We start from the raw sequence: 25549 nt of genomic DNA on the forward strand, positions 1-25549 counted from the left end.
ACAGTCAAAGGAACGGTTTTGTCGGTCCCAGAGCAACATCGATCTTCTAGAGAGGTTATGACTCTCCCGAAACTTTGTTGTACTGAGATAGGCAACCCAAGAGGGGGGTGAATTGGGTATAAAAATAAAACTCAAAATTCAATGGTCAATTACCCAAGACAACAATGTTTGCTCAAAGAGATATTGATGGATAAAGGGTTTGCACAAGGGAGAGACAGAGAGAGAGAAGAGATTTATAACGGTTCGGCAAATCACTTACGTCCACTCCCAAGTGATACCACACTATTTGGCTTTCCACTGAACAAACTCAATCACTCTTGCAATGTTTTTGCTGGGCCACCAGATTTCGCATAATCTATTCTTGATTTGTATGAATACTTTGTCTTGTCTTGTCTTGTCTTCATCTCTTGCATAGAAGTTCTTGAACGACAGCCACCTCAACTTCAACATAGGACTTTGAAATGACTTAACCTCAACCTTTTTCAGTTTTCATCCTGATTATAGAAAGGTGAGCATTAGCACTGGGTGCCTGTTCTGTTACTAATGACTGGAGTAGCACCCCCATTCAGGAGCCGCTGCCCTTGCTGTTATGGGTGGGATCCCAACCATGGATGTCACATGAGCATCATGCTGCCGTTTTCCTCATAACATCGCACCCTAACTAGCTGTAACCATCCAATGATAGAAAAGTAGTCTTTAAACATGGATTAATAATCAACTTTCTTTCTCTGAAGTAAATGTTGAAAATGGCCTTGACACCATTCAATTTTTTTTATATATAATTTTTTTTGGTGTGGTTTTTGGGGGGCAGGGGGGGGGGGGCGTGGGTGGGGGAGGGACAGGGTATACGAAGAATCTGGATACAAAAAATGTAACCAGTAAGGGAATCCATACAGAAAATGTTGGCTCAAAACTGCAGATTGGATTAGTGACATCAAGAAATACAACTAATTCAGCATTTCTACTTTCTTTGATCATCTATCCTGTTGCATGTCATGATCAAGATGTAAGCAGGCGACAAAAAATAAGGTTTGGTTGGAAGAATCCATGCATCTTGCCCAAGCACCCAGAAGGATGTAAAATGACAACAAAATCACAAGAAGCATATAATGCACCTGGTAAGGCAAGAAACAGACTATGTTTGATGAATATGGGACCATTGAGCATCTCTAATAAACATAGGGTAGTATCCTCCATGGAACAAGCTTGCAATAATTGGCCCAGACTTCTTTATACTTCTCTGCACACCGAACTTCATCCCTTCTCTCTCTCCATATCAGCAGAATAAGAAGGTAGACAGGGTAGAAGTATGGAATAAGGGAACTGCAAAGATGGGTGACGTTAACAATGATGATTTTGTTACCATGCAGTATAGAGTAATAAGAAATTACCTGATCCCACAAGGTAGACTAAAGGATAGAGCTACCAGCAGGTCCCCCAAGTAATTGCAATGCCTTGCGACTCCCCTGTCAGAAAGAGATGAAGATGAAGCATTCTAGAATTCAGTGAAGGTCATAAGATAGATGAAACTCATGCAAGCCACACCCTAAATCATGAGCTGAATGCTGATTCATTTAAATGGCTAAAACAGTTTCCAGAGATATTTGATGCAGAAAGGGGACCTTTAAAACAGGTCTGGCTCATGGTAAGCACAAAGAACAAGTAACTCTAACCATTATAGGAATAAATGGCTTATCTATAAGCCAATCCATGACATATCACATGCACCCACCCCTGCCCACTCAGCAGTGGGTGGAAGGGCTCAATCCCCTCCCCACTTTGCAAATCCAATGTAAAATAGATATTATACTACAGTACGATGGGACAATGTCACCTGTAGAAGATGTAAGGAAAATGGAGCAACGAATTCAATTTCTCACTCAATAGCATCTCTACCCCCCCCCCCAAATGCTGCCGACAATAAGATTTTTTTTGGCACCACCCCCTCTGTATATGTTCATATATGTTGATATATGAGCTGTAATGGTATCCTTCTTAGATCTATATTGTTGATGCACCTTGAGATTCCCATCTCAAACCTAGGCAAAGGATGGAGACTATGAGAGATGATACAAGATCAGAAAAGGTATTATCTAATAGAAATTATACAGAAGGCTCCTTCCTGTAGAGAATTTTTTGGGTACTCGAAAGCAAATAGACTAACATAATTAACAATATCTATGATGGGGAAGGAACCAACCAAAGAATGGCCAGGGAAAACAAGTGCACTATCAGTTACATAGGCCTAAACTAGGTTTAATTTACTAGGTTCAGCGTTCAAATCTTCATTTACATTTAGAAGTTTAGATATGCTTTAGCATTTGGAGCTCAATTCCCAGTGTCATCAGTGCCCCTGTTGCTCTTATCCATCAGAAAAGGGGGTGGAGGTCATCATTGAAAAGAAGCAAAGTTAGAAGTTAAAACCAACAAGGATACAAGAAAGATTTCGGGGGTCAGCATTGTAGCAAAGAAATTTTTAGGCCCAAAAAAAGCTGGCTATACCAGTAGGATAAATAACTTCCGTGGTTGATCTCCCTAGCATAAAACAAAATTAGTTATCCGAAATATTAGTTTCTTGTCTCAGGCGAGCATTAATTACTTTTTCCCATAATTTCATAGTATGGCTCATGAGTTTAATTCCTCTATAATTACTACAGCTTTGAATATCACCTTTATTTTATACCACAATACTTCTTCCCCATTCATCCGACATTCTCCTTGTGCTCAAAATCTTATTAAATAACCTAGTTAGCGACGACAATCCACAAATTCCTACACTCTTCCAAACCTCAACTGGGATACCATCTGGACTTACTACTTTACTTATTTTCATCTTTTTAAGGCTTCTTTTACTTCAGCCACCCAAATTTTCTATATATTACGATTTGTAGTTTCCTGATGGTCATTATAACCTTCTAAGATACTATTACTTGTATTATTTTCATTTAACAAACTGTAGAAATAGTTAGTCCATTTCTCTTTAATCTCCTCATCGTTTATTAAAAAATTATCATTCTCATTTTTAATACATTTAATATGATTCAAACCTTTACTCTTCCTTTTCCACAGTTTAGCTAGTTTATAGATACCTTGTTCCCCATCCTTTGTGTCTAACTTGTTATAGAGATCTTCATTTTTCGTCCCTTGCATTCCCTATTATCTTTTTAACTTTGTTTCTATTGAATTTATACCTTTTGAAATCCTCTTTATTTTTTGTCCTTTGCCAAGTTTTAAAACTAGATTTCTTAGCCTTAATTGTTGTTTGTACTTCCTCACCCCACCACCAAGTCTCTCCCTAAATGAGTGTCGTATTCTTGTAGATTCATCTAGAACATCTTTAGCTGCATTTCTAATTTGTCAATAAACGTCTTCAAGTTCCACCTTCTTATCCCAGGGCAAATAAACTCACATCTCCTACAATTTGGCATTTTAAAACACATATCTAAGGTCATTAATCTATGTTGTGTGGCTAAGCTCTCCACCTTTACATGATAGCCTATCAGCTCGTCTAGTTAGAAAGAAGTCTATTTGGCTGCTATATCGTCTACTTTTGAAGGTTATTAGATGCTCTTCCCTCTTTTAGGGATTTTACAGTTGTGTACGATTTATCAATAGTAGACCGAGATGTCTAAGTTTCGCAGGAGTCCAAGACGAGAAGGCCAAACATACCAGGTTTTGACAGGTTTCGACCGGTTTCAACCAAGTTTCTAGTAGTTTCGGTCAAAACTTGGTTGAACCAGGTCGAACCAAGTTTATAAATACTCAGTTTTGATCGAAACTTGCTCATTCCGAGCAAGTTTTGACCGAGACCTGTTGCTTTCAGTGGTCTCGATACAGGGAGGTTGATTTTCATTGTTCTCTTCCCAAAAATCAAATTTTTTGTACAATGGAAAAAATTCTTTCAAATTTATATATGTTAGCTACAATGGCCCGATTTATTTTTTTTGGGTAGGTGAATTATTTTTTAAATCTGTTTACTATTTTCCTACAACATATTTTTGAAAAAATATGATTTGTAGATGATGGATGGACACCAATTTAATATATGTTACACACTGTTGGCAACAGGCCGATCTAAAGCATGACAGTGTCAAAAAAAATTTCCTGTATTTATTTATTTATTTAAAATTTATGATTTTTAAAAAATAATTTCTGAAATTTAAAAAAAAATTTGAAAATAAATAGGAGAAATATTATGTTTAGTTTAAAAAAAGTAGAAAAATAGTTAAAGTTTGTAAAATATGTTTTCATCTGTATTTGATTAATAATGTTATGTTCTTTAATTAATTTATTAGTAACTAGTAAAATAATTTTAAAAAATTCAATGGTACGCAGCTCGTGGATTAGACCCACCAAGAAACTCTGCTTGGAATTGAGTGAGTTGTATAATTTATGTTTTATTTGGTTTAGATGAATTATTAGTTTTCTAGTACTTTAAGTATATCTGAACTTAGTATTTATAATATGGCTAATGTACATTGTACATTAGCGTTCAGCGTACACTAGTAAACTTGGGTCAATAACCACAAGTACCATTTTGAGTGTTTTTTTTTTTCTTTTTTGAAAATAGTTCATGCATTGTGTTACGAATGTCAAAAATAGGCTGTATAGAAAAACCAGAGCAAAAAAAAAAACATTTTTGGGCCTCAAAACCACCAACTCGAGTTGGCTGGGAAAAAAATAACTGGTTTCAACCAGTTTCAACCAAATCTCAGTATCTGGCTGGTCGAAACCGAGATTTGGAACCATGATCCTGCTCCAGCCTCCAAGCAATAGAATGTTAAGCAATCAGAAAATAAAATATACATAGGATACAATAAGCAAAAATGAAGATGTTGAGATGGAAGATTGCTATACCATGAAAGTACAAAAATAGAGATCAATGATATGAGGGAACAGAAGAAAGCCCAGGATTTGATTGCATGGAGGAAAATTGATTGAGATGGTTTGTTTCTGAACAAAGATCAATAACCACATCAATGAGAAGGAGCAAACCAATGCAAGTTGAAGGAACTAAAATAACAAGAGCTAGACCCAAAAGGAGGTGGGTTCAGATAATGGGCTAGCCATGGATTAAAAAAGGCAAGCCCCTAGATATAGAGGGAACGGTGGTAGAAAAGGATCCTGTGTGGCTGACCCAAATAGTGCAAGTTGAAGGAATTAAAAGAACAAGAGTTAGACCCCAAAGGAAGTGGCTTTAGATGGTGGGCTAGTCATGGCTTAAAAAGGTCAAGGACCTAGATAGAGGGAATGGTGGTAGAAAAGGACCCAAATAGTGACAAGGTTTTGCATTTCAAACCACTGTTCAACTCTAAATTCATTCTCATATCCTACCATACAATAATTATTAAATAAATTTGAATTACTTAAGAAACCAAGTTAAATTAAGATTTTATTTCACTACAAAGAGACCACGGTCAAATATAAACCTTACCAATAACCAGAAGCAAGCAGTTTTCCCCCAATAACTTTTGGAGGTTTACCCCATATAGGGGCTTTTGGATTCTTCTTAAATACATGCTTTTGCTTGTTGGCTCCTCTAAAGACAAGATACCTAGACAACAAATGACAAATGATAAGTGCTATGTCAGACAAGAGGTCATATTATAGGTTAAGTGAGGAGATCACTTTATGATGATAGAATGGAGTTACCCAATCAGAAAAATTAAGCAATTTGTAAACACAGCAGCTTTTGTTAGCTCCACTTTGTTTCTCAAAAGCCACCAACCCTACACCAAGAACAAAATACTAATCAATCACGTGAAAATCTTACAATAGTATGGATGTACGAATTGTACCATGTCCATAGTTTGAAAATGTGATATCATAATGAAGCATTACATACATGATGAATAACATGTTTTTTTAAGTAGATGCAGCTCATTAAATAAGGCTGTCAATGGGCCAGGATTGGTTGCTTAATGAACAGGAGGGAAGAGTGGACATTACCAGTTATCAAGAGTAAAATGATATAGAAATATTTTTTTTAATCATCCCCAAGCTTGGTCAGACGAAAGAAAAACATCAGAAACAGATAGACAATGACAAAAACGCAGACATACACAACCACAGCATGAGGTTCTTCACATGGACTTCTTAAATTCTTGTTAGCTGGTTGACTACAAAGATGTCTTTGAGAACAGAAGAAATAAATAGAAGTCACTTTCAAAAGACTTTGAGTACCAGAAGAGTTTCAGCTCGGAAATTTTAGATGATGGGCATGCATTTAAGTAAATGGAAATACCAAAGCAGAAATTCAAGCTGAATTCTAAAGATGGGGATATTTAGAAATTACAGTTCCTAACTTGGACTAATAGAAAGGAATTGAATAACAGGTGTTAATAACAAAATCAACTACTCTGCTGCAAAAAAATATTGATGTATAAGAAAAGAACATATACCTGATGAAGAGAATCATAACTTCATAAGATTATCAAGGAGACAAAGAAACAAGCATCAACATTTGTTCCAAGAAAGTCAAAAGTCAAACCCTCCCCCCTAAAAATGTCAAAAGTCCAATTAAACAAAGACTGAACAACTAAATCCATCCTGGACAATTATCTCTTCCGAGTAATGGCAGGCTAACCCATCAGAACTAAACAAGATCCTAATGAAAAACTAAAAAAGATATTCACCATGCAGCTATTCTAAGATACTTATTAATCCATTTCTAGAATAACAAGCATTATGGAGTATGGAGTATGATATTCTGAAACCCCACCATAACACAAGAAAACATAATATTCTAACTCAATGTCCAGCTACCATAAGACGAGGTACCCAGAATTTAAAGTATTAATCTGAAGTTTCAGAGTACCTGAAATGTTAGTGTTAAGAAATAAAGACAGGCAATCTAAATTCCAGTTTATGGCTATTGGTTACATGCCTGGATACTAAAAGTGAAAGGAATCCACACTAGATCTCCAAACACCAACATGAAGCCCAACCTCTCTGCAATAATGTCCCATCTATAAAATATAACCAATAAAAACACGTCAGCTTTGTGAAGGATCAAATAGGGATAAGAGGATCACATCTTTACAGTTACCAAATGAAGGGAGATTGAGCACACTAATGTTGGAAGTGCAACTATACACTTCAAGAAAATGAAGAAAGATGCAACATTGGTGCATTAATTGCATATGATTATCATGATTAACAATAAGCAAAAGCCAACACAAAGAAACAGCAAGTAGATGCCCAAAATGTTGGAGAAGTCATCAACGAACATAACATGATGGTGCATTTATAATAATTGTCATTAATAAGAATTAGAAAAGGCCTAGAAAGACAGAACTGGTAAGTGTACGCACCCAGTGGCTGTTCTCCCTTAGCAATTAGCATATATATCCAACAAGATGCCTTTACTGGTTAAAGTTTTATGACAAGACCATGTCCCAAATTAATGTAATTATAAACTTTGAACTGAGTTTTTGAATGGATCCAGGACTTATCCATAGTTGTCATGGCACCTACACATTCAAGGTGCCCAAGGATAGACCATATTACATGGTATATTTGCCATATTCCAGGTATTTTTCCATATTCAGAAATGTTTTCCTTACTACAGGTATATTTCCTTTATCATCTAGGCATGGCCACATGGGCGGGTTGAAACATAAGTCGCCTGGTCACCTTGGGCATCAAGGCATGCTCTTGTCCCCTAAGCATCACCTTGGCAACTATGGTCTTGTCTGTTTCTTGGGCTTTCTAACCATGCAACCAATTGATACCTCAATCAATCCTAAGATATTTTTTCTGACAAGCATGAAAATAGATATCATGTTCGAGGTAACTGATCATTGTTCACAGCAGTGAATAACAGTTCTTTGAGCATGCATGGGAAACATAATGAGTCATCCAAGACATTGTCTACACACCATTTTAGCTAATTGAACAACTTCAATTTCCAATAGCAATTTTGGAATTTAAGAATGCATTACTAGATCTTGAATATGTGCAAAGAGGAAATGATTCAGTATGAAGGATTTGTGATTGACATGAAATCTTAAGTAGTCCACCAGTCCAATTTCTCTACTATTGGTCACCAAGTTTGCTTCTAAATCAATATTGGAATATTGTATAAGTTTTAAATTTGGAAAAAGATAGATTGGTGACCTTGGATATGTGTCTCAGTGCCTAGAAGCGTAGGAGGAGAGGACCTACGCACCCCTAAGATAAGGTGGTGGAGATTAAAAGGGGAATACCTAAGAACATTTATTGATAATGTGGTCAAACAAGGAAGGAAGGACTTCGAAGGAGACACCAATGTGATGTGGCACGAGATGATGACTTGTATTAAGAGGGTTGCCAAAGATGTGCTAGGGGAAGTGAAGGGTAGTCACTAGGCCCCTAGAGAGATTTTGTGGTGGAACGATGAGGTCCAAGCAGCTATTAAAACCAAGAAAGTGTGTTTTAAGACTTGGCAAAGGACTAAGGAAACAGAGGATAAAAAGAGGTATTATGATGCTAGAAACGAAGCTAGGAAGATTGTGGGGATGGCTAGGGCGAAGAAATATGAGGATCTCTATATCAACCTAAACACAAAAGAAGGAGAAAAGGCTATATATAAGATAGCTAAGATGAGAAAAAGAAAGAGTAGAGATTTTGATCAGGTGAGGTGTATCAAGGATGATGAGGGAAGAGTGTTAATAAGGGATGAGGATATTGTGAAGAGATGGGACGAGTATATCTATGACCTACTAAATGGAGATAGGTCGAGTAGAATTGACCTAGACGAGTACTCTATTCAACATGATACCACACATCATAGATATGTAAGAAAGGTTAGTGTGGCGGAAGTTAAAGAAGCCCTAAAAAAGATGAAAGCAAGTAAGATAACAGGCCCAGATGAGATTCCAATAGAAGTGTGGAAACCCTTAGGTGATTGTGCGGTTTATTGGCTAGCCAAGCTGTTTAACAGGATTATGAACACAAGGAAGATGCCAGATGAATGGAGGAGAAGCATTGTAGTCCCGGTCTACAAAAACAAAGGTGATATCCAAAGCTGTAATAACTACAGAAGCATAAAGCTAATGAGTCACACAATGAAACTTTGGGAAAAGGTTATTGGAGCCCGGTTGAGAAGAGAGACTCTTATCTCGATGAACCAATTTGGTTTTACGCCAGGTAGATCCATGACCAGTATGGTTGACCGATGGTTAGCCACGACCACGACTTTTGGTAGAGGAGGCTGTAGGAAGACCATGAAGCTTCCAACAGAATTCCTTGGTATGTCGTTCTTTCCCATAGTAATCACACCTGATATGGTCCCGATTAGAACCCGAACGATCATTGGGGCGAGAGGACCCTTCCTTCAGTTGTGTGGGAGGGCATGAAATAAGAGTTGATCGTTACTGAGAGGAGGGAGGTAACATAACAGCGCGACGGCTGTACTCTAGCTGGATCAGAGAGTAGGCTTGATCCAAAGTAGGGAAGGGATCATGGCTAAGCACTTAGGCGCGTATCTAATCATACTCCACATTAAGCCCAGCGAAAAAATCATAAACCCAGAATTTATCTTCAAGTTTCTGAAAACGTATGACATCAACAAGGGTAGAGGCCTAAAACGTATCGTAGAAGTCCAATTCTACCCACAGACTGTGCAACTTAGAATACTGTTACAGGCTGAGTTCCTTCTGCTTGGTCTCATGAAGTTTCTTACGCAATTTATAGACCTGAGCATCATTCCCAACCTGGGAGTAGGTTTCCTGAGCTGCTTTCCAAATCTTGGCAGCAGTATCCAACAGAAGATAGCCCCAAGCAAGTTGGGGTTGCATACTACTGAGAAGATAAGACATAACCAGGGAGTTAGCATAACTCCACTTCTCTTGTTCAGCACCTTCAGTTGTAGGCTTCACCTTTGTACCAGTAAGATAACCAAGATACCCGCGGGAGTCAATGGCGAGGTAACAAGATTGAGACCACATCAAATAATTGATCCCATCCAAACGAACGGAGCATACATGGAACATAGGGAAGCCGTCATGAGAACCACGAACTTGCCCTTCAGATCCGAATGCACCAGTAGAAAGATCCAACATAGTTCCCCCAAAAAAAAAGTCCACACGAGTTGTTGGTGATGGTGGCGGCGCTAGGAGGGAGGCGGTGGCAATGCTGGGTAGAAACCAAGAAAGAGAAGGGAGAAAGAAAGAAGCGTGATTAGGGTTGGAATCCCTAGGTCGATCTCTGCTCTGGTACCATGATGATTTGGGGAAAATTGTGACATGTGTCTAATGAGACACAGCCATGTTTATTTATAATAGAAACGAGAATATTCTAGAATGGTTACTAGACAGAATTACCCCTATTGACAATTCTACCCTTGTACCCATATTACAACTGATATTGAAGAGCTAACAAAGTTTGTAGAATTGATTATACAAAATACAAATCTTTTTGTATATGGCAATTTGACTTCTCCTAGTCTCTAAAATGAATTCAGCACCTTAGTTATTAAATAGTAGATAAATTAGAGACGGTTTTATTAAAAGAAGAAAGCTTATAGGGAAATGTAATTGAAGAGGAAACAAGCATTAATGCAACAAATAACCTCATAAAGAAACTTGTGCACAGTGATATCATGTTCAACCCTATTTTCAAGAATACATTGATACTTAAAATTTGAAAAGAATTTCTGGATGAAAAAAAAATAATAAACTTGTGAAAAATCAAAACTATATTGCTGGAGAGAAACATGATGTGAACTTACGTGGAGGTCATGAACTCCTCATGAAAAAAGTAGTCCACAACATACCACTACAAATAAAGAACAAAGGGGAAAAATTGAGTAAGTGATAAATGTTCGCATAAAATTAAATACTGTAGCATGACTGTGGTCATATTACCATACAAAATAGTTGAAAAAGGATCATTGACTGGCTTAAGCTGCCATCTTCAATGCTTTTGGCTAGAACTGAAAGATTGATAAGTAGCCAGCCCATCATTCCAGCTCTAACAAAGAAAAATCTACAAACGGTGGAACAGCCAAAGATGGCATTGTAAGAATAAGCATGTTTGTAATAACTAATAAGATGTCTCATTCAATTGCTCTCAATTGATTATTCAGTTTGGCAAGTATGGGCTGTATGGTGTTAAAAGTAATTATCAATTGACGGAGATTCATGGCAATCCCAATATGCTATTGGATCACTAAAAGGCAGAAAAAAAAGTCAGTGATGCAAATTTCGCTACAATGATTGTGTTGCCCTGTTAATCATTTCTTAACCTGGTTTAGGTTGAAAACAACCAGGATTAAAGATAATCAAGTGCCACGACAAAGATTTAAAAGCAAGACCCTCATTGTTACGATAAGACAGAGCAAAAGACTCACATGTAGGATTTAACAAAGCCAGTTACAGGACAAAGGACTACCTGAGATTAAAATAATCACTATCTAGAAAGCATTCAGGCGGAGACGGGGGCAGGGGCGCGGGGGGGGGGGAAGGTTAATTGGGTCATGTTGGAATAATTTCAGAATAGATTGAGGCCTATCAAAACTTACCCAATCATGAGCTCAAAGTTAAAATTTTCTGATTTGATAAAAATGCTATAACCCATTATTACAGATCATAACTTTATTGTTGTAAATGTCATAAGTAATTATCATTGGATTGAGTAGAGAAAAGGCTTACATATGGTCCAAAACCTAAATGAAATGAATTGTAGCATCTTGAGAAATAAGGCTTGGTAGGGAAATTGGATAAAGGATTTTAATGATAGCAGCAGAAAATTAAAAAAGAGTTCCAGAAAAATTAGAAAGAGAAGATAAACCTATTCACACCTAGAATATTTAAGCCATGACACATTCAATCGAGAATAATTCTTCAATGTCATAGCCAAATTTTTATCATCATAATTCGGAACACAATTGGTTTATATAGACTTCTGGATCCTAACTGAACTATGACATACTAAGACACATCCCATCACAGACCAACACCCAGCAAATATTTTGGTTATCTTTGCAAACCAAATTGATTTGTAAGTCTTGAGCTTGTTAGCAAAGTAGTTGTATAAAATTCCTAATGATACCAAAATAAGGTAAAATACTTTTTGAAACCCCTTCTCCCCCCAGCAAAAAGAATGGCATCAAGAGAACTTATGAAAAATAGAACCCAAACTCAATTCAGACTTCAAAATAAAATAAGACAGCACAAATAAAAAATTTAATTAAACTGAAACAAATAACACTAAAAATAACCAGACCCTAAATCTGACCCCAAAAATTAAAAGAAAAAACCATAACAGACATTTTATCCTGATATGGAGAAAAGAAACAAAGAAAGATAAAAGTTTCATATCTCACATAACTAATCCAATTACCTCATAACTTTGATCCGGTCAGTGCCACGCAGGTCTCCATTTTATAAAGAACTCTTAAGTGGCCTCCACAAGAAATCATCTATTTTCTACAGTTCCTAATCTATATAGTAGTTGTATCTTAGAGGTAACGAGAATTAAGTCGACCAATATCAAACAGATGTTAAACATGAAGATGTAGTCAAGTATTTTTGATAAACTGAATGAAAAAATGTGCCAAAAAAAATGAAGAAGGTTTCTCGTACTTGAGGTCAACTCCCATAAACTGAGGATTCAGCTGTATTCCAAACCACCTATGAGATGAAATAGAATGACAATTAAACAACATTCTATGGGAAAACAAAACAAACTGTAAGGACTACAGAAATAAAATTCTCTTAAACCTAAGGTCATCATTAAGGAAAAAGTCATTCCTAATGAAATCAATTGAACTATTAGTAAACATTGTTTAGAAAGATGTAAAAGGTCTAACCATCCCCAACCACCACCCACGCCAGAAAAAAAAAGGGCATTAATAATCCATTAGCTATGGACATCAATGTCCATTATCTTGCTTCTATTCTTTTCTCATGTTCTCGCCTGTAATTTGAGTCCGTTTGATCTAGTTCATCAAAAGTGACATATGGGGAGCCAGTCAGAGTACAAAAATATTTTGGCCTATTCATACTGTTACCATTCCAGGGTGACATGAACTTTCTTAATAAAAGAAGGTTCTAAAATTTCATCTGTCTTTAAGTTGTAGCACAAAGAGATTTTTATCACACTTTGCATTCCCATTAAATTTTGCTATCTGATGATGAGTAGGGATATAATTTTCCCTTCTTTGAATAGGATTGCTCACGAAACTCCTGGATCTCATTCCTCACAGCAGAATGGTATGGGTGAAATTAAAAACTGCAAATTACTTCAGTTTATTCTTTTCTTTTTTTTTTTTTTTTTGGGGATGAATAAAAATTATATTACGAAGAAAAGAAGAGAATATACATGCCCGAGGGCAGAAAAAAGAAAGAAGAGGGACAAAGCTAGCCTAGGGGGGAGCAGGCTGCAACAGGGAAATAGGCAAACCCCAGGATACAACAATGAGTCTCTTCCTTGGGGAATTACAGGGGAGGGGGGGAGCAAGGCAACCTTGGTGGAAACATCAAAGAAGATGGCATTCCAAATCTGATCTAGAGAACGAGAGTTGGAAGTCCATCTCTGAAGGTTATGTTCCATCCAAATATGAGAAATAGTAGGCACAAAAAGCTAGTTTGCCCACAGAGTCACAAATAATCTTTCCTCCAAACGTCATAACGATCCAAAGCCACTCTCTCTGAAGGGGAAGATGTCTTCTTCTGTCTGGCCAGCAACAACTCAGGACTCTTATCCAAATGGAGGCAGCTAAGGGGCAGGAGAAGAATAGGTGGTCTGAATCTTCTTGTCCATTCCAGAAAAGGCAACAAGAAGGGGAGACCTGAATGTGGCGATAGATGAGAAATGCCTACGTCGGAAGACAGTTGGAGACCGCACGCCAAGATGTGAAGTTGTGGCGAGGGATGTGGCCTTTGAACCAAACAACTTTGTACCAAGGAGAGGGGGAACCTTTGTGTCTCACCCAAGTCCCAAACTGAGCGGGAGCTAAATATACCTGAAGCTGAGGAGAGCCAAAGGGTCGTATCACCTCTACCACGGTGACCGGGGGGAATGGGGGGGGGGGGGGGAGGAGTGGGGAGGGGACCAGACACCATTGGAGATGATGGAGGCAACCATAGAGCTTCTGTCAAGCCGTGAATGGTAGATGTCCCTGTGACTCACCACAAAAGAGAGAACGCCTGAGGGGAGCCATTGTCATTCCAAAGAGAAGTGGAAAACCCATCATCAATCCTGCTAGAAATGGCATCAATGGCAATGTGTCTGGTTTGAAGGATCCTACGCCAAACCCATGAAGCATTATTGGAGGAGCCAACCGACCAAATAGTGTCTTTGCAGAGGAGGCTAGCGTATACCCAAGAAGTCCAAACGCTGTCCTTCTTCGTGAGAAGTTTCCAAATCAGCTTAAGAGAGCCAGCCAGGTTTACATCTTTGATTCTTCTGAGACCCAAACCCCCTTCAGATTTGGGGAGACAAATAAAAGCCTAGCTCAAGGGGTGGAGAAATCTCGTGGATTCTGCGCCTTTCCAAAGGAATGCACACATGATGGACTTTGCAGCCTTAATGATGGGCTTGGGAAGGCCAAAGACCCCACACCAGTAAATGTAGAATGATTGGAGCACAGATCTGATAAGCTCCAGATGCCCCTCATAGGAGAGAAGTCTAACTTTCCAGACCTGAAGCCTTTTCCGTAAAAGGTCTAAAACGGGGGAGCAATGGTGGGCAGTTAACCTGGCAGGGATGAGGGGGAGGCCCAGGTATTTAATAGGAAGGGAGCCTATGGTGAACCTTGCAAGGTGGGCTTTGGTGGTGTCGGAAACCCCTACGAGGAAAATGTGGGGCTTGGCAAGGTTGATGCGAAGGCTGGAGAGGGATTGGAAAAGGCGGAGAGAAGGCATGATGGACTCAATGGAGCGGGTATCGACCTTGGAGAATATCATAAGGTTATCTGCAAAGGCAAGGTGGGTCAGGTTTGAGGATTTGCATTTGGGAATGGGAGAGATAAGATGGAGGTCAGTTTTGGACTGGATACTACGGGATAGGACTTCAAAATAGAGGCAAAAGAGGAAGGGGGAAAGGGGACAGCCTTGAGCGATACCAGCAGAAGAGGGAAAATACCCATCCAGGCTGCCGTTGACAAGGACAGAGAAGTGGGGGGAAGAAATGCAGGATTGAATCCAGTTTCATGTTTAAGGGGGTTTTGTCATAATTTTGTACTTCCTTATTAGCCACATGCCCTTGTCAGTTTTGAATGGCCAACCACCTTCTGTCGTTTCCTATTTGCGTCATCCTTTTCTATCTCCTCATGTGTTTGGTTGTCTGTCTATTGGTCACATTTTTGCTCACCATACCAACAAGTTATCTCATGCAGTTAAATTGTCTTTCTCCTGTATATAGGAATAAAAAAGGATGTCATTGTTACTTACCACCTTCTTTTGTGGTAGTGTATGAGGGACTCAATCATATCCGACCGACAAGCCCAAAACCAAAACGACTATTTAATAAACGACTCAGTTCCGGTTTTAAGCTATCTATTTTATGACTTAATCGGTCGGTCTCTGTCCAAACTCATTAACCTGATAGACTGACCGACTAGCGTCCTGACCGAAACCAACCAATTAACATTTTTTTCTCCAAAATTCCCTACCCTTCTAGAAAATCCCAAAAACCTTCTTATGCCACTATCCCCTTTCCTCTTTTCTTCCTTCCATTTTAAAATCCTGGTGTATCATTTTTGCTGATAATATTGTTTTGGTGGATGACACAAAAGCAGGGATTAATGCCAAGTTGGAGTTGTAGAGATCAACCTTGGAATCAAAAGGTTTTAAGACAAGTAGAACGAAGACGGAGTATATGGTGTGTACTTTGGTTACACTAGGACGGATAATGAGGTGAAAATTATGAGAGGGAGATTCCGCAAAATGATTATTTTAGGTATCTAGGCTCAATCATAAATAAAAAAGGTGATATAGAGGATGATGTTTCATATAGAATTAAAATAGGATGGATGAAGTAGAGAGGTGCATCCGGACTGTTGTGTGATAGACTGATAGGCATATTCTTTTAATGCTGAAAGGAAAATTTTATAGGACAGTCATACGACAAGCTATGATGTATGGTGCGGAATGGTGGGCAGTTAAGAAGCATCATAGAGATAAACTCAGTGTCGCGGAGATGACGATGTTCCGATGGATGAGTGGCAAAAGTAGGAAGGATAAATTAAGGAATGATTATATTGGAGCTTATTTGGGAGTAGCTTTGATACATGATAAGCTATGAGAAAGTCATTTGAGGTGGCATGGCATTTTCAACAGAGACCTTTGGATGCTCTAGTACAGAGGAGTAATTTGATTCAGATTGAAAGAACTAAAAGAGCTAGGGGCAGACCTAAAATGACCGTAGGAGAAGTGATGAGGAAAGACATGCATAGCTTAGGCCTTGTATCAAGTAAAAAGGGCATACGAGTGCACGAGGCTCCAGCCACTGCAGGGTCTAGGGAGGGTCATAATGTACGCAGCCTTACCCCCACTTCACGGAGAGACTGTTTCCTGACTTGAACCCGCGACCACTAGGTCGTAATGGAGCAACCTTACTGTTGTGCCGAGGCCCGCCCTCTAGGCCTTATATCAAGAATGACCTCAAATAGAGCTGATTGGAGGGCAAAGATCCATGTAGACGACCCCATTGAGTTGGGATAAGACTGAGTTGTTGTTGTTGTATTATAATGGCCCAATTCTATAAACCTAATTATTAGGGATTTAAGTCATGTACGGGATTAAGTAGTTAGTTTCTATTTTGTTAAGGTTCTAGAATAGTTTTATTTTGAAGAAGACTTAAGTGTAAGGGATCCTCCCTCCAATACACATGGGTTTCCTATTTTTTCGTCGTTGTTGTATAAATAAAAAGTAGAGGATCTTACCCACTACCAACAATTTGAACAATTTGTTAAGCTTATGCTTGCTGGTTACTTTCTGTGAGATTCAGAACTCTTTTGCTGTGAGATGCAATGAAACCCTTGGTGAGATGCCAAAGTAGCTTGGTGGGATGCCAAGTTGGACTGATGAGATGCTAGTCAAGTTCTAGGTGGGAAGCCTAGTTCATATCCTTCTTCTTCTATCTAATCAAGTTTTAGATCAGGTGCTAGTGCTGATATTGCCATCTTCTTCTCCCATCGATCATAAGTTGTATTAGTAGTTCAATGATTATCCTGGATTACATAAGGTTTTCTAAACCCTAATCCCTTAGGTGATTAGAATACCCCATCAGTCTCCTATCCCATTTACCAACAACTAGTAGTAACAAGAAAATGAAATGAGATTGCACATTGTATCGGGAAAACAATTAACACGATTACATGACAAGGACATAGCTTAGGCCTTGTATCAAGTATGACCCCGAATAGAGCTGATTGGAGAGCAAGGATCCATGTGGCCGACCCTATTTAGTTGGGATAAGGCTGAGTTGTTGTTTGTTGTACATGACAAGGACATGGACATGCATGACGTGCGAACACAAGGTGTCTAACATAGAAAGCTAAATTAGATATAGAGGCATGTCTGGTATGACTATAGATACATTTTCTATGATGCTAATATATATATTTCCATATTTCTTCATAGAGAACTTCATGATATATATATATATATATATATATATATATATATATTAGGGCATTAGGTTTATTTGTTTTGAAATTTGAAGTAAAATTAGGGGTATTTTTGGAGTGAGATCTCAACGACTAAGTTGGGGATTTGGTCAATTATTTTCAACCAATAAAGGGGATTACCGATTACGTCTTGCGATCAATCTCAAGCTGCTTCAATGGATGTGGTGATCTTCATTGTGGTTACTGGTGTTTCCGGGTTTTTGGCATTTCCACAGAATGGCTTAATCAGGAATTATCAATGCGATTCTATGTATAGTGAAAAGCAAAGTAAGTCAGTGGAGCTCCGGCAAACATTATTGTGAAGTTTAACAGCAGCAGCAACGGAAAAATGATCTTCAACTCCAAGGGTAAGAGAAGACGATACGGTTTTGTCTTTAGTTCAGCCATCCATAATTTTGTGGCTTTGGCTCAGATTGAGCCATTCATTCAAGTTAAATCGAAAAAATCAACTAAACCAAGCCAAAAGTTAAATTACCCATTTTGTCCTCAATTTCAAATTGTTCAAAACAAGGAAATAAGGGTCAAAAAGAGATGATACGAAGTCTGTTGTAACCGACTTAGTTGCACCTATCTTCATTAATATCAACACACAACCCATGTTGAAACATATCCAGAGTGAAATGTTCACTCTCTCCGTCACACACACTTTTTTGTTACTACCTCTAATGTCAAAGGGGTGATTTTAAGAGATATCGTATCGTATCCTATCGAAGAGACGCAAGATACGTATGGAAAATGGTCAGGAAATGCATGGATATGCTTATGATACATATAAAATACAGTTTTGAAGCATAAAACACCTTATTATACAATATGTAAATATATATCAGCTTGATGCAATGATGTGAGTCATTTTTACCTAATATAATGATGCTTAAATTTTTTTTTACTTTTTTTTTTTTAAAAAGAGAGAACTACGACTTTACCACTTTTTTCGCCCAAATTTGTTTCAGTCCATAATTTGAACACTGTAAATCCCCAAAACTTGTTGAAATAGTGAAAATTAGGGTTGTTTTTTATGATAGATTTTCTCCCACTCATATCAACAAGAAAAGCAAGTTTCAAAGGCCTTCAGTTGCTCTCAGTTTTGTATCTCACCCACGGTTTCTGTTTTACAGGTTTAAAGGGGGCATATCAAGTGTATCTTACTTGTATCGGATCGTATCAGCCCCATATCGGACTGTATCAGCCAAGCTTGTTTGAAATTAAGTATCAGATCAATACCCACCAATACCGATACGTATCAGCTTATACTTAAAACCCTAGGTAGTAGTATCCTGGCATTTTAACACATGTATCCATGTCTAAAAATTTCAACTACAGCCCAAAAAATTGTCAAAATAGCATTTTCGTGAAAAAAATACAATGATTGAACCTCCTCTCTGGAACTAATTATAAATCACCAGATATTTGAACAGGATATTCTGATGAATTTACTTGTGTCAATCCAAGTATTCATATGAAGAAGTCTTACACATGAAACGAAATTTAAACCATAAGGGATGTTAATTAAGACAGATACAGGGCTTATTAAGAAGTACCAGTCATGAATAAAGTTTCTTGTGACGTGTGGTTTTAAAGAGGAACCCTGATCACGAGATTTGCAACCAGCAGCATAAAGTACCAATGTTGCCTGTCATGGACAAAAGACAAAGTAACAACATTCAAGGCCATCAATTATCGTAAGGGCAAGTAGAATTGCATGTCATGGCTACAATCAATGATTAAAATATTGGAACAAGAGCATAAATTTAGTAAACATCAGAAGATGCAATCTAAATTTCTTTTGTTAATAAAAAATATTTTGATGTAGTCCTAGGTAGGAATAGTCCCACTAGGAGCCAGGTAATGGGGTCACACACTAGGGCTGGCCGATTGGGACAGCTTAGGCTAAATTAGGGCAGAATTAGGGTTAGGACTAGGAGTTTGAACTAGGGTTTTATTTAGTAATGATGTGCAGGTTTTTAGGAAGCTAATGATATAGGTTTTAAATAGATTTAAATAGAAAATTAAAATTCTGAAATTCTAGGGTTAGGGTTTTGGGTTTTAGATTCTAGGCTGAAACTAGGGTTTTAAGATGGAAGTTTGGGCTCAGATTCTGGTCGAATTCTCCAATGAGGGGGAAGAACATTCGATCAGAATATGGAGGGGAATTGATGGACAGAAGTGGCTGATCTGGGAATCCTAGGGTTTTGGGGTTTTAGAGGGATGAGGGAATTAGGGTTTAGAGTTGTAAGTTGGGGCTGAGATGGCAGTTGAATGGAGGGTCTGCTGTGAGGGGGTTGTGGTCAGATTTTGGATGAAAATTAATAAAGGATGAAGGCTGGACAGGTTTAAGAATAATTAGGGTTTAAGAGAATTAATTGGGAGAGTGTAGGTCTAGGTTAAAAGGTGAGAAACAGCAAAGGTAGTTGCAGGAAAATAAATTACTTACTTGTTTGCAGGGAAATCTGAAAACAGCAAATAGAATCAGCATGTAGAAGAAAAGGACCTCCCGATCTACAAGATGCAAGGAGTCGCTGGAGTCCACCAGCCCTAACCCTTGATATGACTCACAAGGGGTCTTGATATGACTCACAAGACATGTCTCTGAAGAGAGAAGTAGCAGCAGCAAAGGCCAACAGCAGGAGATCGATTTTTTTAAACATAATAGGTGGAGGGGAGCCTCTCCCACGATTCTTATTAAATAAGAGGCCAAAGGCCTTATTCCTAACTCTATTACAAATCAAATCTCTCACTTAAATCATGGAGAGGTGGACCAATTTAAAAACAACTTAAAAAACTTAAAGAAAAAGACTTATCTACCCCTAATGACTTAAAACAACTTAAATAAAAGAAGATTCCCTACTAGCCAATAAGATATAAGAACCTCTTAGCCAATAGGATCACTTCACTTAAATTAGACCAATTGAACCAATTGGATGCAACCAATTTAAGCCGGTTCAATTAAAAACACAAAATAAAAACTAAGTATAGAAATAAACTAAACTAAGGCTCCTACTAAAACCCTAGGTTTAGGGTGGCTTCTTCAATTCGAGGAGGCTAGGATCTGCATCATATTTTCTTTTACTTCTGAAAGATAAATTAGAGATTTATATTAAGCTCTTGTTGGAGTTACATGCAAGCCACAAGAGGCAGAGAGATTAGGAAGAAAGGGAATACATAGGAAGTGGCAGATCCACCAAACCCAACTAACATCCAAGAAAGCTGTATCTCAAAAAAGGAGGTGGGCATAAAATTTTTCACTTCTGTGACATGGCAAAAAGGAAAATGGGACAGGTCACAGGATTCACCGAAGGCAACCATCACCCATGAAAGCTGCACCCCAATCAGGATTTGGACAGCAGAATTTCCACTTCTGGCCATAAAGCAGACAAAAACTTGTTGGAAAGGAAAAGGCATCAAACAATATCCATAACTACCATTTTTACTTCCCAAGGACAACCTAAACTTCCACCCTGAATGCACTCAATGAAGACCTTAGAATCCAAAACCTTTACTCATTTGAAGGATTTTGTCAGATAATTCCACACAAATTTCTCCTGCAATAACAGCATTTACAAGGGGTGCTTTCTTATATTTTTCAGCATTCAAGGTCCCATTTTCATCTTGAATTGTACTGCCACTCAAGACATGCTTTCAGACATGGGAAACCTGTACCTTTCGATTTACCCAAAGCACCCATATCATACACATCAAAACATGGGCAGAGGAGTGGGTATGTATCAGATCCTCCGAATCTGTATCCTTTTCTTGTGTACTCCTCCTCCCCTCCCCACCCACAAATTACTTGCACCTGCACAGAATACAAGCTTCGAACTTGTCTGATTGCATGCCCGCCCTGTAAAACTACCCATTGCAGAGTTTTAGTACACTATTACATTTGGAGTTCTTAATGACTTATGCAAGATCATAATTGCATAGATTTCTGGATAAATGCTTTCAGCCTTTGCATCTAGAAGGTGATTGGACTTAGATTATTACCTTACTTTGCTTACTCAAAAATTGTGCAGAATTGTTATACATGATGTTCAATGTACCAATGCCTAGATGGCAGATCCATTTAGTTGAGTCCCTTCATCCTAAGACTAACGTTTATCCTATACATATACCCCCAACCTACACCTGTTTGCAAGCCCATTTAACCTAGTTTGTGGCCACAATACAGCCACCACAATTAGCTCTGACACATTTTGTTGGAAGAAGTCCAGTTCAAATGTCGATCTGCAGCAGTGGTTCCCTTATTCTGTCCAAGTTCAATCATCAAATCTGGTACTGGCTTACAAGCATTTTAAAGTTCTGCAATTGCTTGAATTTTACATTCATGAAAAGAGGAAAAGACTAGGAGAATCTCATACAGATAGACCTCATTTATTGTGTCCCACAGTCCCTCTGAACAACATGTGAAAACCCACCTTGCAATAACCAATAAAAATTTGTTCTTATGGTTAATGTCAAATACCTTCTAGTCTTCTACAGACAATTTGTTTCATTCTCAAAATTTAATATCATAGGAACCGAGAACAGTTAAATTCCTGAACCACTGGTGCTTGTTCTCATCCAGTGGAAGCGGTAATAATATTTTATAGATATGGTAATAAAATATGAGAGCAGGTTTTATGGACAGGACAGTCCTTAGTGTATCTATGGATGGCCCACCTATTTGTACCACGTAGTAGGTCTGATTGGGGCTGAGATTTTGTAGAGATGGAGACCCAAAGATCCCATGCTCACATGTCAAGTTTCAACTCAATTGGAGCTTGTCAAGTGGCAAAATAAAGCTTTCAAAAATCTACGACTACCAAGAGGGTGCATGACAGTAATTGTGAGGGTACATATGATTTACTTTAAGTATGGAATTTGACCAGTTGCCAATCCAGACCATTCCTTAGATATCCAATGGACAGAATTGCCACATCACCAATCCACATGGTAAAACTAGGTGGATCACCCATAGATACTCTATGGACGGGACCATCCATAAAACTTTTTGCCATAAGGTATTGCTGTGGGTACAGTAATGCCACATCCTTTGCAATAGTCTTGTCACCACTGCCTCTGCTTTGGTAAAGATACTTTTAAAACAAATCTGAATATGACAATGACATGGGTCATCGTACATTTGTACTACAAGAATACTAGAAAATCTTTCTTTAGCAAATACGTAATCTGTTGAAAGTCACAGTAAAAAATATTACACGACCTATTATTCTCTTGTTCAAAACTTAAGGATGCATCATAAGCAACAAATGACATAATTGAACAACAAGCACTAGAAGTAGACAGTCTAATATATATATAGTGTACTTGACAGTGAAGTGCACAACCTTATTTTGACCAGCTAGGCCTAAAAGACAAAGAGGGTTATTCTGACAAAAGTTCATGAGATTGACCATGCATGGAAGTGTGTTATATGTTATGACAAGCAATACTACCACATTACCATTTTTAACCTCATGATAATGAAGCATAAAATTGAACTTACAATGAAGCTGAATATAAAAGTTGTAAAAAGCAGCTCAAGTCCTTTGTCAGCAATTACCTGCAATCATTACTAGAATATGATTCCAACTCCATACAAAAGTTATATGGATAGAGTGAACACCATTGCATTATCTTTAAAAGCTCTCCAACTCCACTAGAACAGTCAGTATAGCACACTATTATGCATTCAGTTGTGATTGTGATTTGTGACAAATGATGAGCAATTTCAGTAATCGGTAAACAGGAGTGATATACAAACATCCTAGCAATTGATTGTGATTTGTGACAAATGATGAGCAATTTCAGTAATTGGTAAACAAGCAATCTCCTGATTCCTGTTAATATACAAACATCCTAGCAATTGAAAATGACAGTAAGGGAACCTGATTGTAACTTTGTCATAGCTACATTAGTGTATGATGTCTTTGTATCTGGTTTTCCACAACTATGGCCTGGAGGCATGGAGGCAGACATGAGTATTTTGTGTACAATGGACACCAAAGTTTCAGTTACGACACCTCTTCAAAATCTAGAAAAATGGACTAGGCTAAGAAAATTTGATTGATCAATTATGCTTGACATATATTTGAATATCTCCATAATAGATTGTGCCTAGTTCCCACCCAAAAGTGAAAAAACCCTAACTTTGGGATTTGTTTGATGCATAGATTATGGAAGCATATTTACGCAAGTATCCAACAGGACACTCATGGAAATGTGACGAACCTACAATTGGGAAGCCAAGTAAGCAACCCACAAATCATATTTCCAAATTCCAACCAGACAAAAAAAAAGTGTAAGAGTTGGATCATTGATCAGTTCAGTGCATTTCCGAGATAACCAAAGAAGTAAGGTAACCCAGCCATAAGAAACGAAACTGATAGTGTTTACCAGTGAGAATAAACTTGATAATCCAACTGAAAACTAATAATGCAATTACTCAAATGCTGATATGAACAGTCGCACAACTTGATCTCTTTACCGAATCCTGATAATTCCCTGGTCCCATTTTCAAATGACAATTGCACATTGATGAAACACCAACAACTTCTTCCCGATAGGAAGAAATCGAGCAGCAGCGTAGTCAAAGTTCAATGACAAAATGAATAGGGTCATACAAGCAACACGAAGAGGATAATAAAGAGATAGAGAATAACCGTTGGCGATATCAGCTTCAAGGCAGCGCCGATCCCTAAGAGGGAAACCAGTAAAAGAAGTGACACAAGGCCTGCAAAATGCCGGAAACATGGCATTGGAAGCTCAAAGTATTATCCCACGCATTTAGGAAAATATAACTTTGATTCGAATCTTATTGTCGACCATAAGGAGCGAGAGCGGAAGACACACAGAGAGTAACTTACCATTGCAGCGGTAATGAAGTCGAGTGCCATCTGATAGGGTGACGCCAGGAACGATCCTCCCAGGTAGAAAAGATCCAGCGATAGCCAAGTAAATGAAAAAAGAGTGAAGTATAACAACCTGAGAAATCAGTAATGGAACAAGCATACATATCAGAAACTGAATTATCAGTCGGAGTAGAGGTTCAAATCAAATCAAGAAATGCCATTACAAAACAGTGTGGGTGCTTCTGGGTTTTGCTTACAGAGCTCCATGTAGGGATCATGGCGTTGACAATATAACCTAAGTCCATCTTCAAACTCTACTTCTCCTTCTGTGTTACTCTAATCGGACCCCGCGCTCTCCACTTTCACTCTTGTGCTTTCCTCTGAATCTCTGATGCATTTCCCCAAGCAAAAATAGCTACTTTGGCACTGCTGGTTCGCTTATACCGATACCGATTCAGAATCGGGCACCAGCGACTAGAATCGGTAGGAATTGGGACCGATCCGATTTCCATTTTTTTTCAAAAAAAATGAAAGAATATACAGATACTAATGGGAAAAATAACTCTCTCCGGGAGTGTGGCCTACGCTAACACTCTCATGTGTCTATTTCTCTCCTCCTTAAAACAAGGGGGCAGAGCTGTCTTTTCATATGACGAGGAGGGAGAGAGACTCATGGAAATGCTAGCACAGGCCACACTCCCGGACAGAAAACTCCTTCCCAATACTAATATATTAAAGGGAATAAGAATTCTGTCTAGAGCCAGCACTCCCTTGAGTCTCTCTCTCCTCTCCACATGAAAAGACACTTCTACCCTCTTTGTTTTGAGGAAGAGAGAGATATAGACACATGGGAGTGTTGGCGTAGGCCGTAATCCCGAACAGAAAACAACTTCCCTATGTTAAAATATAGAAGGAAAGGAGAAAAGAAGGGAGAAAACAACGCTTCACTACCACTTGGCAGTACATTTGTTGATCCATGTGATAGATGACCTCCAATACATCTTAATAGCTAAACTATAGTCCAAAGTAAGCAAGGAAAATTGGATCCAGATCTTCTACGGCGCAACTGCCCATCCGGCCTATGCTGTGCAGACACAGGCCC

The 25549-nt window shown here is 38.3% G+C and overlaps 1 protein-coding gene across 2 annotated transcripts; it reads right to left on the bottom strand.

Annotated features, from left to right (window-relative positions):
- Nucleotides 1–904: 904 nt before the first annotated feature.
- On the bottom strand, nucleotides 905–24823 carry LOC122641996 (delta(14)-sterol reductase). Of its 2 annotated transcripts, XM_043835368.1 has the most exons (13): nucleotides 24705–24823; nucleotides 24463–24580; nucleotides 24259–24329; nucleotides 23103–23159; nucleotides 19159–19250; nucleotides 12567–12614; nucleotides 10848–10968; nucleotides 10712–10758; nucleotides 6887–6968; nucleotides 5653–5729; nucleotides 5435–5554; nucleotides 1392–1466; nucleotides 905–1323 (listed from the first exon to the last, which is right to left on the bottom strand). In XM_043835368.1, exons 1-13 carry the CDS (start codon nucleotides 24750–24752, stop codon nucleotides 1170–1172), a joined length of 1110 nt encoding a protein of 369 aa, XP_043691303.1. In that variant the 5' UTR covers nucleotides 24753–24823; the 3' UTR covers nucleotides 905–1169. The 2 variants fall into 2 exon arrangements, with proteins under 2 accessions (XP_043691303.1, XP_043691305.1); XM_043835370.1 differs by lacking the exon at nucleotides 23103–23159.
- Between the last annotated feature and the right edge of the window lie 726 nt (nucleotides 24824–25549).

This window comes from Telopea speciosissima, chromosome 10 (genome assembly GCF_018873765.1).
Source record: "Telopea speciosissima isolate NSW1024214 ecotype Mountain lineage chromosome 10, Tspe_v1, whole genome shotgun sequence".
In the NCBI taxonomy this organism is placed as follows: domain Eukaryota; kingdom Viridiplantae; phylum Streptophyta; class Magnoliopsida; order Proteales; family Proteaceae; genus Telopea; species Telopea speciosissima.